The sequence below is a fragment of the Hemiscyllium ocellatum genome, chromosome 24 (assembly GCF_020745735.1).
Source record: "Hemiscyllium ocellatum isolate sHemOce1 chromosome 24, sHemOce1.pat.X.cur, whole genome shotgun sequence".
Classification (NCBI taxonomy): domain Eukaryota; kingdom Metazoa; phylum Chordata; class Chondrichthyes; order Orectolobiformes; family Hemiscylliidae; genus Hemiscyllium; species Hemiscyllium ocellatum.
In genome coordinates, this window is record NC_083424.1 from 28,579,808 (window position 1) to 28,596,393 (window position 16,586).

The window sequence follows — 16,586 nt, forward strand, 5'->3', positions numbered from 1 at the left end:
TTGGTAGCTTCAAGAGGTGATGCTGCTCCTGACATGCCCTCCTGCACTCTCCATTGAACCAGGGTTGATCCCCTGGCTTGATGATAATGGTTGAGTGGGGGATATGCCAGGCCATGAGGTTGCAGATCGTGCTAGAGTATAGTTCCACTGCTGTTGCCGGTCCATAGCGCCCTATGGATGCCCAGTCTTGAGCTGCAAGATCGATTCAAAGACTCTGTCCCATTTAGCACGTTGATAGTGCCACACAACATGATGGAGGTTATTCTCAATGTGAAGGCAAGCCTTTGTCTCCACAAGGACAGTGCAGTGGTCACTTTTACTGTAATAATTTGTAATCTTTTGTGAAATTGTTTAGTGTAACACTATTATGAGATGTTTGCCTACTAGTAAATTTCTAGGGACTAGCACCTGTCCAGAAGGCCTGATCCTGATTAACCTGATTGTTTCCAGCACCAGTACTCAGCTCAGCACACAAGTCCCTCAAACTGTCAACTCTAACCCCATCTCAAATATCAGGCCGTATGGCAAAAACAAAACCTCAAGTCAATCGAACCAGTTAATTTTTATTTCTCCATAGAGTACAAACCACTCGGGGAAAAAAAAATAATTTTTGCATCTTGCCTAATAAGCTTGTTTTATGGTTGTTGATTTCTACATGTTCTTCGATGACACCTTGGACATTTATTGTTTCACAGCAATATGGGGGCAACACTCATAATTGATTTCGCTCACACATGATCATATGTGGATTGTTGTAGTACATTTTGGGTATGAATTTCTAAAATAGCAGCATATGAACTCACACAATTCATCAATATTTAATACACAATATTTGTCTATAGCCATGAAAATCGACCCAACCCCATTGTAAAATGTACCACTGGATGTCTGTACATGTAAAGCCAATAGCAACAAGTTATTTGTTACAGGTATTCCTAAAATTAAATATCCAGCTTATTGAAATCGCCCTGTCTGACAGAGACAACTGCCTTCTAAATTCTAAATAATTATTAACTTGAACTTAAGCCTGCATCATCACTGCTTTTTCCTTGACCCTTTTCAAACCATGAGTGTGTCAGTCAGGAGGGAGCCATTTCTAACAGTATTTAAAAGGGACACTTAACTGCTCTCAGCTTAAATTCTGAGATATTTTTCAATGCATACAGCAGCTGTACACTTTTCTGACCTCAAATTGCTTTTTGCATCCCACTTTTGGGAATCATGCTGTTGAATCCAGCATTGGCTAAAGGAATAAGAAAAGCAGCAACAGGAAGAAGGATCGAGCAGAGCAAATTGAAGGAGGCACAAGTACATGAATCTTTACCCTCACATTGGCACATACAGGCACAGGATCAGCATAATTGCACTCATCTGAGCAGCAATGCACATGAAGGCTACCTTCTCTAAGTTATCTCAGAGCTATGGCACCTCCTGGAGGTTGTGCAACCAAGTGCTACTGTTTACGCTGCCTGTTGCACTCAAGGTCTTTGATGTCTTGAACTTATTTGCTTAATGCTAATAAAGGTAGAAGTAAATGGGTGAGCAATAGACATAATATGAAAAAGTTTGACATTCTATTGGAAAAGGAATAAATTAGAACTAAAAAAACAAATTCAAACTGGATCAGGAATTTAAAACATGAATGACTAAGCTAAGATAAAGTGGAAAGAGAATTTCAAGAAAAAGAAAGACTTGTCTTTATATAGCACTTTTCACAACTTTAGAATTCCAATTCAAAATTTTGGGATTTAGAATATCCTAGAGCTCTCTACAAGCAAAAGTACAACTGTGAATACACTTCAAAAGTAATATGCAACTTGTACATAGCAAGGTCCCATTGACCAATCCGTTTTACCAACATTGACTGAATTATAAATATTGGTAAGGACCAAGAGGAGAAAGGCCTTACTTTTCTTTGAGTAGTATCACATTTACCTAAGAAAGGAGAGGGATCTTTAGTTTAACTGTCATCTGAAAGAAATCCCTCGATATTGGGTTGATAATGTAAGGGCACCTGACACTCTTGTCTTTAACACTTACACAAACTGCGGTATCCTGTATCTTTAGATTTTTTATTAAAAACATTAGTTCTTTTAATTAATTTTTTTTAATAAAGAAACCGCTGATAGTTGTAGCATGCCATAGATAAAAAAAAATCAATTACAGCCTGATTGAAATTGAAGATGCCCAAAAAGGATCAGAATAATTGCTTCAAAATACTTAGGAAAATATGGAACACAGTTAAGGAGTGACAGAGACAACTAAGAAAGAATGCAAGAAAAAAATTTAAAAGAAAACCAAAGAAACAATGATGCATTTTACAAGCATTGAGTAAAAATGCATTTAAAACTTTAAAAATTCCTGAAGTTTTAAGCAGGGTGATATAGAAAGGATATTTCCCCAGGCCGGGGACAATCTAGCACCAGGAGACAGAGTCTTGGAATAAGGGGCAAACCATTTAGGATTGATATGAGAAAGAATTTCTTCACACAGAGGACAGTGAATCTTTGGAATTTGTTCTCCCAAAAGGACTATCGTGAAAGACGAGAGATCGATAGACTTCTAAATACTGACTGCCTGAAGTAAACAGTTTGTTTGTTTACTCAGGGATTTTTATTGGCCAATCAATACTTCTAATTCTTGATGATTTTACAAGTTTTATTGTTAATACACGTGCTCTGAAGAGTGTTTGTTTACTCAGGGAGTTTTATGGACAATTCAGAGGCTACCAACTAGTTTAATAGAGCTTTTTGAGTTCATGAAGTGGATAGTGGGCAATAGGGTGTGAAGATAAGGAAGATGATTAAGTACTGTAGTAGGAAGATTCAACTGATTACTGTATACTGGTCACCTCATCTCAGAGCTAGGATTACAAATGGATGGATTCGTCTCACCTCCTGATTTCCATCTCCAACATGAAACTTTGCCCAAAGAATGCATTTGAAAATTCTAATCATTCAATTATCGCCTGTTCAAAACAGAGTATATAGTTATGCAAATAACCCGCATTTCTGGAAGGTGCTATATGTGCTGTAGCAGCAAAAGGAGTTAGGATCAGCATTCTCTGATTTGACCACACACACTTTGACTACCAGCAAAACGATCAATACCATGCATCAAATCTTCGTAGAAGTTTACAGTGGCTCATCCAGAGCCACAGCATGTTCCAGTAGTTTATCTGCAGTCACTCCAATATATTCATGATTTGGAGGAGCCGGTGTTGGACTGGGGTATACAAAATTAAAAATCACACAACACCAGATTATAGTCCAACAGGTTTATTTGGAAGCACTAGCTTTCGGAGCATTGTTCCTTCCCTAGGTGATTATAAGACACAGAATTTATAGCAAACGTTTACAATGTGATGCAACTGAAATTATGTATTGAAAAAGACCTGGATTGTTTGTTAAGTCTCTCATCTTTTAGAATGACCAGATTGATTTCAGTTCTTTCATATGTAAATCCCAGAACATTCTTAAAGTTACATTCTCAAGTGAACTTTAACAATAGGTGCCATGTCAGCCCAAATAATGCATTGAAGGTGTGAAGTGCCCTGTGTGAGACTGTCTGTGCCTCAATGTTCACACTGGATACAGCAGTACAATTACCAGACATTGCCAAACAGGCAAGGCGATTGAGCTACACCACATACATGCACACCAAGAACAAGAAACTGCAGAAAACTTGATATCACCACTAGCAGTAGCCAAGCCCACCCTAGCACCGCAGGGGAAAAAGTTATCACCCCGGGGAAGTCGATTGTCAATTTATCGGACCACACCCTTCAACCAGAAGAGACTGAAGTGCTTAGCAGGGCTCTCAATTTCTGCCCCACCACCAAAATGGACCTCATGGGATTTGCAGCAGACATGGAGGTATTCATCAGACGCATGAGACTCCGGGAATTCTTTCAAGATGCCAGCATTGATCCCAATGAGCCCAGCAAGGAATTGGAACAGACATTACAGGATCCGTAGAGGGGCGATCAAAGAAAGAGTCAATTTGCACCCCACTGGAGGCCCTCTGCCCTGGGCTTGACATGTATGCTCAAGCTGTCAGGAAATCTGTAAATGCCAGATTCATCAGCTACACCCACAAGGTAGAGCAAAACATCACCCGATCACAACGCAACATCATCCATGCTCTCAAAACCAATCAAGCATTGTCATCAAACCAGGAGATAAAGGAGGAGCCATCATCATTCAGAATAGAACAAATTACTGCAAGAACAACCAGGAACGATACAGGCAACTACCGGCCAATCCAACCAAAGAACACACCCGTGAACTAAACACATTGATCAGGACTTTGGATGCAGTCCTTCAGAGTTCCCTACACACCATCATCCCACGTACTTCTCATGTAGGCGACTTCTACTGCCTTCCGGAGATACACAAAGCCAATACACTAGGTCGTCCCATCGTATCAGGCAATGGGAACCTGTGTGAGAACCTCTCTGGTTATGTCGAAGCATCTTGAAACCCACTGTACAGGGGACTCCTAGCATCTGTCGCAACACTACAGATTTCTTACAGAAACTCAGCACCCACAGACTAGTCAAACCGGGAATATTCCTTGTCACAATGGACATTTCAGCACTCTACATCAGCACCCCCACAATAACGGCATCGAGGCAACAGCCTCAGTACTCAACACCAACAAATGCCACTCTCCGAGCACTGTCCTACAACTCATCCGCTTTATCCTCAACCCCAATGTTTTCACCTTTGACAACCAGTTCTTCATCCAGACACACAGAACAGCCATGGGGACCAAATCTGCACCCTAATATGTCAACATTTTCATGCACAAACGAGAACAAGATTTCTTCTCTACGCAGGACCTCCAACCAACACTATACATCGGGTATATTGGTGACATTTTCTTCCTCTGGACTCATGATGAGGAGTTACTGAAACAATTACACAGTGATATCAATGAGTTTCATCCCATCATCAAACTCACCATGGACTACTCCCTAGTACCTGTCTCATTCTTGGACACATGCATGAGACCTCAGCACCTCACTCTACTGCAAACCCACAGATAACCTCCTGATGCTACACTTCTCCAGCTTCCACCCGAAACACATTAACACAGCCATCTCCTACGGACAAGCCCTATGCATACACAGGATCTGTTCAGATGAGGAACGTGACGGGCACTTGGAAGTACTCAAGGATACTCTCATAGCTACAGGGTACAATGTCCAACTCATCGACCTCCAGTTCCGACATGGCACAGCAAGAAACCGTAATGACCTCCTCAGGAGACAGACATGAGCTGCAACCGACAGGGTATTCTTCGTTATTCAGTACTTCCCAGGAGCCAAAAAACTACGCAATGTTCTTCGCAGCCTACAACACATTATCAATGAGGATGAGCACCTCACCAAGACCTTCCCTACACCTCCACTTCTCACCTTTAAACAACCACCAAATCTCAAACAGATCATTGCGCACAGCAAACTGCCCGGCTTTCAGGACAACACCATACAACCTTGTCATGGTAGACACTGCAAAACATGTCAGAGTATTGGCATAGATACCACCATTACATGGCAGGTACTCTTGTGACTCAGCCAACGCTGTCCATCTCATACGCTGCAGACAATGATACATTGACGAGACCAAGCAGAGGCTCCAGCAACAGATGAATGGATACTGCGCAACAATCAATGGACGGGAGTGTTCCCTCCCAGTCGGAGAACACTTCAGCGGTCCAGGACATTCGACCTCAGACCTTCAGGTGACTGTCCTCCAAAGCGGACTTCAGGACAGGCACCATTGCAAAGTGGCTGAGCAGAGGCTGATAGCAAAGTTTGGTACCCATGGGGTGGCCACACACACACACACACAAACTTTCTCATATGCTCCTATACAGACCCTCTCACAGACTTATACCCCTTTACACTCACTCTCACACACATACACAGTCTCTCACAGACACTCATACTCCTTCCCCCGCACATGCTCACACACACAAAAAGGTTTGTGGGGTAAATTTGTACTTGCAGAATTACATTTTATTTTGCTTAAAAATTGTATGAATCCATGTAAGATTCTGTAAATCCCTTTTTCAGAAATAGAATCAGTCTGAACATTGAGGCACAGACAGCCTCACACATGGCACCTCACACCTTCAATGTATTATCTGAGCCAACATGGCACCTATTGTTAAACTTCATTTGAGAATGTAACTTTAAAAAATTTCTGGGATTTACATATGAAAGAACTGAAACCAACATGGTCATTCTAAAAGATGAGAGACTTAACAAACAATCCAGGTCTTTTTCAATATATAATTTCAGTTGCATCACACTGTAAACCTTTGCTATAAATTTTGTGTTTTACGATCTTATACTCCACGACTACCTGAAGAAGGAACAGTGCTCCAAAAGCTAGTGCTTCCAAATAAACCTGTTGGTCTATAACCTGTTGTTGTGATATTGTTAACTTTTAACATATTCATGTGTTTGTGGTGCAATGAATGCATTGTATTTTCAGGATTAAATCCCTAAAGTCCGCATCTCTATCCACTTTAGTAGATCTAAGATGTGAACTTGCCATCTGGCAAATAAGCATAAGAACCTCATGTTGAAGAGACATCATATAGCTCTCAATGTTCCCAGTGGAAGAAGGCATTGCATTATATTTATGCTTGGCATCAGACAGATGTCTGTGTAACAGAGTTATAAGCCATGGTTGGAAAGGATAGCCTATCAATGGCTATTCTCAGAGGACATACAGCCCTTCAAATGAACAAGCAAACTGAGAATTATCAAGGATTTGGGAATCATGGAAATTTCAAGACTACCTTGTGCACACTTTAAGGTATGGCATAGATGTGCGGGTCAGGTGAATTGGCCAGGCTAAATTGCCCGTAGTGTTAGGTAAGGGGTAAATGTAGGGGTATGGGTGGGTTGCGCTTCGGCGGGTCGGTGTGGACTTGTTGGGCCGAAGGGCCTGTTTCCACACTGTAAGTCTAATCTAATCTCAAAATTTACGAATTGGAAGCATTTCCTATGAATGAAGTATCGCATTATGCAGGTTTCCTCCAGGTGCTCTGGTTTCCTCCCACAATCCGAAGATGCGCAGGTAAGGTAAATTGGCCATGCTAAATTGCCCATAGTGTTCAGGGTTGTGTACATTAGGTAAATCAGGGGTAAATACAGGGGAAAGGAATGGGCCTGGTTGGGTTACTCTTTAGAGAGTGGAACTTGTTGGGTCGAAGGCCATTTCCACACGGTAGGGATTCTATGATCTGGTTCTCTCACTGGTACCTATCTACAGTCTATAGCATCTTGAATGCTCCAGAGATGATAACAGTTCTGTCATGGTGCCTTTGGACATCTTCACTCAGCAGCTGAACAATGCTTGCTCATCTGGAGGAATTCTGTGACAACAAAGGCTGCGAACCTCTGCATCTTGAGGAGACATATAACTGGAAACTCTGCATTGAGACTGTTCAACATCTTCTGGAGGTTGTGCTGCAGCTAGATTTCCAGATGCATGTGTTTCTCTTTGCTTTTGTGGCAAACAGAGATGGTAATAACCTGGATCCATTGGTGATGTTTTCAATGATCCTACATGAGCAGGATTAGTAATGTGATCAATCTGCAGTTTCAGCACACAGAAATAACAGCCTTCCATCATCTTCCATACATTTGGACATGCAGCACCCAACAAAGTGAGTAGTGAGATGCTACATGGACCCTTAACAAAGCAGTCCACATTGTGATGTATGCTGCACAAGCCATGTCAGGTGCAGACTGAAAGTGATTTGTTATGAACAATGACACCTTCTCGCCCCACAATGACTTCTCACATGATCCAAGAAAATTAGCAGTGTATAAAAGAACATGTTGTGAAACTTGGCAACAGTTCAATGTGTGCGAAAAGTACCCAATGAGACCTCAGGATGGCTGGGTGGCAGGGAATAAAAATAACATCTATCACTAGTGATGATGTACTAGGGAAACAAATGGGGTTAAAGGCCAATAGGTAACCTGAACCTTTTACGCCACATCGTAGGATTTTAAAGGAACTAGCTGCACAGACAATGGATACATTGGAATCTTCCTGGAATCCTTAGATTGTAGAAAAGTCCCAGAGGATTATAAAACCGTAAGGGTAACACCCTTATTCAAACAAGATGGGAGATGGAAAAAACTATAGGACACTTAGCTTAGCATCTGTCACTGAGAAAATTTTAGAGTCTATTATAAAGGATGTAATAGCAGATTATTTAGAAACACATAATATAAGTAAGCAGATGGCTTTAACTAAGTAATGGCTTCATGAAGGGGGAATCATGCCTGACACACTTTTCACAGTTCTTTGAAGAGGTGATGAGCAGTGTAGATAAACGGGAATGACGAGATGATATAATTGAATTTCCAAAAAGTACTTGACTTCTACTAAGGGTACTTATAAGCTAAGGGCCTTTGTGTTGGGGGTATTTCCCAACCATCTTGGAATGAAAACAGCAACTGAGGACTAACATCAGTGCAGGTTCTTAACTGATTTAATCTCTGCAGAGGAGGAGGTGAGCCACGGTCAATCCTGCAGACCTAGTGCAACCAATCAAGTTTTAGTGATTTAACAAAGCAGTCCACAACCTGACATAGCTTGTGCAGTATACATCAGAATGTGGACTGCTTTGTTAAACCACTAATCCCTTGATTGGTTGCACTAGGTCTGCAGGATTGACCGTGGCCCACCTCCTCCTCTGCAGAGATTAAATGGTACTCTTGACAGACTGCAGCAAGAGCTCCTGACTGAGAACAGTCCCTCTACAACCCACAGAGAACAACTCTTCTCAGACTTTGAGACATGAACAAGCACATTCGGAGTGTTTGTTTAATAAGCTGCCACCATATGATAGGTATCACATCAATGTAGTAGGAAACTTGGATATAGCAACTTTCGCCTCCTCCATTGATCATTACTGACAAACATGGCAAGTCGCCTGGCTTTCTGTCTGTGCTAAAAGTCAAGACAAAACAGAAGTACTGTGAGCCTTTAAGTTCTGAGATAGCAAGGTGCAGAAAAGGCAAGGCAGAGATGCTGTGAGCATCTAACTAGGTACAAAATGAGTGAGTGTTAAGAATGCAAGCTAAGAGATCAGAAATGCAAACTGTTTCAATAAATGAGATAGCTGCCTGTCCCAGTGTGCAAAGTCGCCTAACAGCAACATCGGAATGGAAGATGTCGTTGAACTCCAAAGTGTGGTATTGAAGTGCTCCATTAGAATTATAACTGAGTCGAGATAGGCTGCTGCAACCTGGTGACCATTCTAGTTTGCTGCTCAATCACCTCCAATACACCCTTTCTTTTCCATGCCACCTTTCCATGCAAATACAGGAAATGGAATCATGTCGCATTATAATTCCTGTTGGCCTTGCAATCTCAACTGTTTAATCATTTAGTTTTCTTTTGCCTTTCGTTCTTTCTTCTCTTCTACTCCTTTTCCAACATTCTTCATTTTAACTTGCATAAAACCTATTGCATTGCTAACTTTCCCCAGTTCTGACAAAGGATATTGGCTTAGAACATAAACTCATTTCCGTCTTCATAGAGGCTGTCAGACCTGCTAAGACTTGCAGCATTTCCTCTTTTTTTATGTAAGTCCAGTGTGTTTTAGAATGCAAATAATGGATACCGGATGACAAGTTAACACCCGCTATAATGACATTCCATTTTGGTCAGCAAACTTCAAAAAAGATAAAATGTGCATTAGAAAGAATTCTTATAGGTGACCAGGTTACTTAACTAACTTATGAAGATAAGCTCATTACCTAATTTATTTTTGAGAAGAGACATCTTGCAGGAAGATAAATGATATAGGTTTGAATGAAAGTAAACAAGTTAGTTAAGTTTGAATAATAGAGCTGGAGGCCACTTAGTGGAGAATTTATAGAAGTCAAGGGGAAGAACGCAATGAAACCTTTACCCCTGCCTGACAGGTTAGTAAATGTTCACAGATGACTCAGAGAAGTAACTGCTTTTGGATAAAATAAATTCAATAAGAAGGGAAGTTGGGGAATACAGAAATATAAATAACACTGCTTGACTTTTTTTAAAAACAAGGAGAGACATAGGAAGGAAACAGTGTTCCTTGAATTATGGTTCAATAGATATTTGTGGTTAGTGAGGCATGGGCTAAAATACTTAATCCATGAAAAAGTATTTATAGAATCTGTACAGAACAAACGTGATCAGTAGAACTGGCTTTTCTCAGTACAGACGGTGCATTTTTTATGTATTTCAGCCTGTTAAAAAGCCAAACTGCTGCCACTCAATTCAGAAAGTTAGCATTTAGCTTAGATTACTATAATAAGTACTGGAAAACACAACTTACCCAGACGAAGCATTCCCTGACCATTGGGAGTGTCATCAAACCATTCACCTTCATAGGTAGAGCAATCTGCATAGTACATTCTACCCCAGCCGTTTCTCTTGTCAGCATACCAATGGCCCTCATAAATGTCATCATCTGAGTAAAAGTTGGTTCCTAACCCCTGCAGAAAAGGTATCATTGATATATCATAACAATAATGATAAAACATAAAGGTAAAATGAAAATCACATCAAAAAGAAATGAATAAGAAAGACATAAACATTTACTTTATAAAAGGCTTTCACAGCCTCAGCATGTTCCAAAGCACTTTACAGCCAAAAGAACTATGTCTGAACTAGACAAATTTTTGATTGTCAAGGGTTCCAGGGAGAAAGCAAGAATGGGGTTGAGAAAATGATCACCATGATTGAGTGGTACAGCAGACTTGATGAGCCAAATTGCCTAAATTCTGCTCCTATATCTTATGGTCTAACTGTAACTACCATTCTAATGCAAAGGAATGACAGACAATTTGCACACACCAAACTCCAGAAACAGCAAAGTAGTAAGGATCAGATAATCTACTTATCTATGAAATAAGTATTGGCTAAATCAATGTACATAGTTCATGCTTTTCTTCAAAACTGTGCCACAGGATTTTTTTACATACACCTGAGAGGTCAGAGGGCATTCTAAAGCACTGTTGGAAATTCACGTCTCAGGATTTGCTGAGATATAGAATACTGCACCTCCATGGGGGTCATGGTAACAATTTTGTAAATGTTTATTGCAAAGTAATTGCTCTATTTATCTAACAGGCTTGTGTTTCAGGGAAGTAGTTTCTCTGTACATTGTACGTATTTATGTTCATTCACAACCAGGCAAGAGTAGAAGGTCTACAAATCTGGAAAAGTTAGAAGAATCCATCAGCTCTCAAGTGATCATAAGACTCCACCAAAGTAATTCATCTCAGAGAACTTTTTGCCTCCAGGTAGTGGAAAATACTTCAATTTTTTTGTACAAAGACCTGCTGTTTCATTCCAATTTGACATTCAAATTGCTTGCCCACTACTTCACAGAAATTGCAATTTAAACTGCAAGGCAATTTCATGAATCAAAGATAGAAATGGGAACGGTAATCCTTGTCATTATATTCTAAGTCAACTCTCCTGCACAATTAATATTCTCTACCTTCCTGTTCCACTGATTCTCAACTTGAAATAAAAAAATTAAAATCCAAACAAAAGGCTTAGAAAGTAACAAAAAACATTTGTGTCTATTTTCATATAAATTTCCATCATCAATAGAACAGTGCAAACAATTAATAGGAAACTGGCAAACAGATATTGTAAACAGCCAAAGACAGTAATCAATTGTTAAAGAGCAGATAGTTCAACTGGAATCTGACTGGACACTGCTAGACTCCAAATTGCCAGAATGCAAAAACCACCACTTTTAGATGAAACTTATTTTTAATTGGGGCTCCAAACAAATTAAAGTCATTTAAGCCACATTTTTTCTGGAGTGATTTTAGTTTTGAAACCAAGAGACCAGCATCCATAAATTAGTTTCCAGTTTTGTGTGGCTAAGTTGAACACTCTTATTGTGGAGGTGAGTTCTTAGTCCCACAAAATAGTTGGTGAAATTGAAAGAGATCTGGAAGTATTTGTAGTTCATTAGCTGTCCTTTTTAAACCTGACATCTGTAAATCAGTAATTAATTAATCCATTTGTTTTGTCTTTCACTTCTGGGATACAATGGGATGCCGAAAGAACAAATTGATGAAGAGCGCTAAATTGGGTGAATTTGCTTAGCTAACTTGCGATATGCCCCAAGTGCAGTTACTGTAATTAAGAAGCTATTTTCTAATACCATTTGACAATTCTGGGAAATGTTCAACAACTGTTCACTGCACACACAACCCAAGCAGTGTGTTGGTGCAGTGGTAAAGCTCCCATCTAACTGTATTATTTATTACTTTTGAATTATATGAAGATCACTAAAATATAGACAATACTAGAACTTTAGATAAAAATAGAAGGCCACATTGTTTGCAGTTGTATTTGATTTGATATCTGGAATTTTAAAAAATAACTACTAATGCCTTTAATTAGACAATTTCATATCCCCATCTCACTATTGGAAATTTGCTTTGTGGAAAAGTAATTTGAATTGGGAAGGTAATTGTGAATTTGGAATGTTTGAAACAGTTTAGACAATGGTTTTCCCCCTGTACATTTAACAAAATTTTTAAGCAGATCAATATTGACATCACTGGCATTGGAATATTCTGAACTTCGAGCCTTTTGACTGTGCAGAACTTGAACACTTTCAGACACACTCAGCTGCTATAGACTATTTTCAAGAGCATTCCAAGTTACAGATTATTTTTAACAATTCATTTAGAAACCTACAAAAGTTATATATTGTTGAAATGGGAAATATGTTGCCAGAGCTTTCCATCTTACAGTCATCAGAACAAACTTGTCAAATTTTAAATGATCGCACAACTTGTATGACAGAAGAAAATGTTGCTGACTGATTAGCCAAGGCCAATAGTTTCCCACTGCCATGGAGAAAGCAATGGGGAACTACTGGTTCCAAGATCCCAAGTATTTCAAGAAAGAGACACAAAGCTTGAACATATCCTTTTAGTGTGCAGAGAATCAGTCTTTGCAGATGAATTTATGTCAATTTTAACAGACTATGTAAGCCACATTATGAGCTAAAGAATCATGTTAGTGGAAAATACATTAGACTGGCCATATCAGCAATCTTGTAAAATACAGCTTTCAAAATGTTCTCATCCTGCAAGCATGAACGGAGAGCACCAAAACTATCCAGAATAACAGTGGTTATCTTGATCAGATCCTTGTTCTCTGAGTATCTCAAAAATTCTTAAATGAGCCAGAGGTTCCACTTTTGGATCTGAAAAATGTCTTATTTATGTCAAATTTACACCAGGAAGGCCACATCTCTCAAAAAATTTGAATACCTCAAGCAAGCTATTTCACAATACTACAATGCAGTAGCTATGTTTGGATGCTGACACTACTGAAAAAGACATTCTTTTTCCACATTATTGAGCAATGTCATGTATAAATTCTGACCTGTGCGAGAGGATAAAATGTTGCCAACTAATTAGCTGAGGTTAATAGTTTCCCAATGCCATGGAGAAAGCAATGAATTGGAAGGGTTTAGAGGAACATGGGCCAAGTGCTGACAAGTGGGACCACGTTAATTTGAGACATCTGCTCACCATGGACAAGTTGAACCGAAGGATCTGTTTCCGTGCTGTACATCTCTATGAATCTAAGTGCTGGTGTGATGTCAGGTATGTGGACTGTACAACCTCATGACTGGCTGATTAAATCAAAGCATATTCCTTCAGATATTTGTAATATTAGGAGTACAGGTCATATTTAGCCTGCGCTTCCAATACCTAAAAAAAAGTCTATTTTCTGATGTGATTCTGCAATTAGGCAACACTTGATGAATAATTCTGAGTAATTCCAAGTGCACAACAGCTACACTAACAACCAATTAAAAATACACACTCAAACTTATAATATGACGTACTTGCTAGAAGCAACGTGCAGACGGTTCTGATATAACACACATCTCTTCAACATGAATTGGCTTTGACATGACTGGAGAATTAGACCATTATTTGTAGAACACAAACCTCCCCTGCCTGTATTGGATATAAAATGATTCGGGCCTCATTAGTTTAAATTGCACGATTTTCTTATAACGCGAGATCGCACAAGAACAAAACTATCGTGTTATATCAAAACCAACTTTACATATACGTTCACAGGACCCATTCCCTGTAAACAAAAGGAATATTTTCAACCTTGCACCTTTGAATTATTTCAGAGCCTGTGGAACTTATAGCACTCTGTTGCTTTCTCCTTGGCAATGCCTCAGCCTATCAGAGTCTACTTGTCAACCAATCAACATCCTTTTCTTCTGCAGTTTAAATTGTTGTAATCATTTGTAATTTTACATTCTTGTATTTGTCTTGTTGAATGCAAGATAAAAAGCTTCAGTAATATCTCACTATTCAGCAGTATTCAAGTTCTGTATCTACAAAGACTCAGATTAAACAAATTAGGAACATTGTGAGGGCACCTGTTCATTGATTCATTTAAGACCAATGTAGTGTATACACATTTTTAAAAATACATTCAAAAATTTACCAAATAAAAATTAGGAAATTTCAATTTTGGTTTGAGGGTAGTCCTTCAGTACTCACTACCGAACCCCAATATCAAATTCTGTCCATACATGATACAAGAATTTCCACAGTTATAAAATAGCAAACAATATAAAAATGGCTCTTCACTGAGTAACAGTTAAACTAAATTTGACACTGCAAAGAAGTAGTTCACTATAAAGGAAAGGAAAATTTTGGTAACTAAATGTGAAAGATGCACTATATTTGCATAAAAATCGCCATGATGTGTAAGTTGGATTCAGGTGGACAGTTAAAAATCCCACAACACCAGGTTATTGTCCAACAGGTTTATTTGGAAGTATTCACTCTCAGATAATGATCATTTTGATTCTGCCCCACTCGGTACCTGATGAAGGAGCTGCACTCCGAAAGCTAGTACTTCCAAATAAATATGTTGCTCTATAGCCTGGTGTTGTGGAATTTTAACTTTGCCTAAAAGTAGTCAGTTATCTTGGACAAATAAAACATTAAAAACAAATAGTAATGATACAATATACACTAAAATGGTAAATGGTACTACTTCAATTGTATTCTCAAAAAAAGTAACTATTACCAAAAATCAATTCTGTACTCACATGTCTTTTGTCATTTTTCCACGCTCCTGAATAGACCTTTTTATATTCTCCACTAATTGGATCTGGTACACTGTAAGTCCCAAAACCATTTCTTTTTCCATATTCCCAGTCACCATTGTATACGGCTCCATTAGATTTCCACTTCTGTGTTCCCTTTCCTGTTTAGATTAAACTAAACTATCAATGATGATGCAACTGGAAATGTTTAAATACTTTAGAATTTTTTTTGCCTTAATGCTCAAAATGGACATTTTCAGAACTCTCACTATTATAAAATAGATAGTGATTAGTATAATTTTTTGAACTTGCAATTAGGAATTGTCAGTATATAAATCAAATGTTTAAGATAAGGGTTATTTCAATCTCTTCACAAGTAATTCATGTAATAAGGATTTCAATTCTTAAATAAAAAGCTGTAAAACCAAATTTATACTTTATCATCAGTGAGACAAACTTTGGCACAAACTTTGGCAGGAATGGGAGTTATGGCTATATATGAATAAACTTAAGAAGAGATTTGGACAGTAAGTGGACAATAGAAGTGGACAAGTATATAGAGTTCGGAGAAAGGGTCACTTGACCTGAAACATTAACTCTGATTTCTCTCCACAGATGCTGCCAGACCTGCTGAGCTTTTCTAGCAATTTCTATTTTTGCTTCTGACAAGAACATGGGAACTACAATATCATCTGGAAAAATGTGAATTACCCACTTTGATGGGAACAAACAGAAATGCAGAATACTTCTTAGGTGGTGTTCGATTGATAAGTATTTATCTCCAAAAGAACCTGGGTATTCTTGTTTTTAAACCTAACATGCAGGTGCAGCAAGCAATTGAGAAAGCAATGGTATATTAGCCTTTATTGCAAGTGTATTTAGACCAAAAGTACAGAAATCTTGCCACAATTGTATACAGCATTAGTGAAACTGCATCTTTACATAATTTTGTTCTTCTTACCAAAGGAAGGATAAATTGCCATTTGGGTAGTGCAAAGCAAGTTCACCAGACTGATCCATGGGATGGCACAATTGTTCTACTAGGAGAAGTTAAAAAGACTGAGTCTTTTCTAAAGTTTAGAAGAATGAGAGGTTTATCTCATTGGAGGAGTACAAAATTCTGACAAGATTTGACAAGGTAATTCAAAATGGATGTTTCTCTTTTCTGTAGGGTCTAGAACCCAGGGGAAAAAAGTCTCAGAATAAGAGATTAGGGCATGTTGGATGAGATGAGGAGGAATTTTTTCAGATTTCAGAATCAGTGGTATTCTCTAACCCAGACGGGTGCCATTGAGTGCTATCAAAACCGAGATCAATAGATTTTTAAATATCACACCTGTTAAAAAGATATAGAGATAGTGCAGGAAAATACCATTGAGGTAGAAGATCAGCCATGATCTAGTTGAATGCAGAGCAGGCTGGAGGGCTTAAAT

At 38.8% G+C, this 16,586-nt stretch overlaps 1 protein-coding gene across 1 annotated transcript in view; it reads right to left on the reverse strand.

The window, feature by feature from the left end:
• morn3 (MORN repeat containing 3) overlaps nt 1-16,586 on the reverse strand; it is a 72,521-nt gene that overhangs the window by 37,598 nt on the left and 18,337 nt on the right. The window contains exons 2-3 of the mRNA XM_060843995.1: nt 15,157-15,314; nt 10,363-10,522 (exon numbers count right to left, since the gene is read on the reverse strand). Of these exons, the coding sequence (XP_060699978.1) occupies nt 10,363-10,522; nt 15,157-15,314 (318 nt within the window). The remainder of the gene's footprint in view (nt 1-10,362; nt 10,523-15,156; nt 15,315-16,586) is intronic.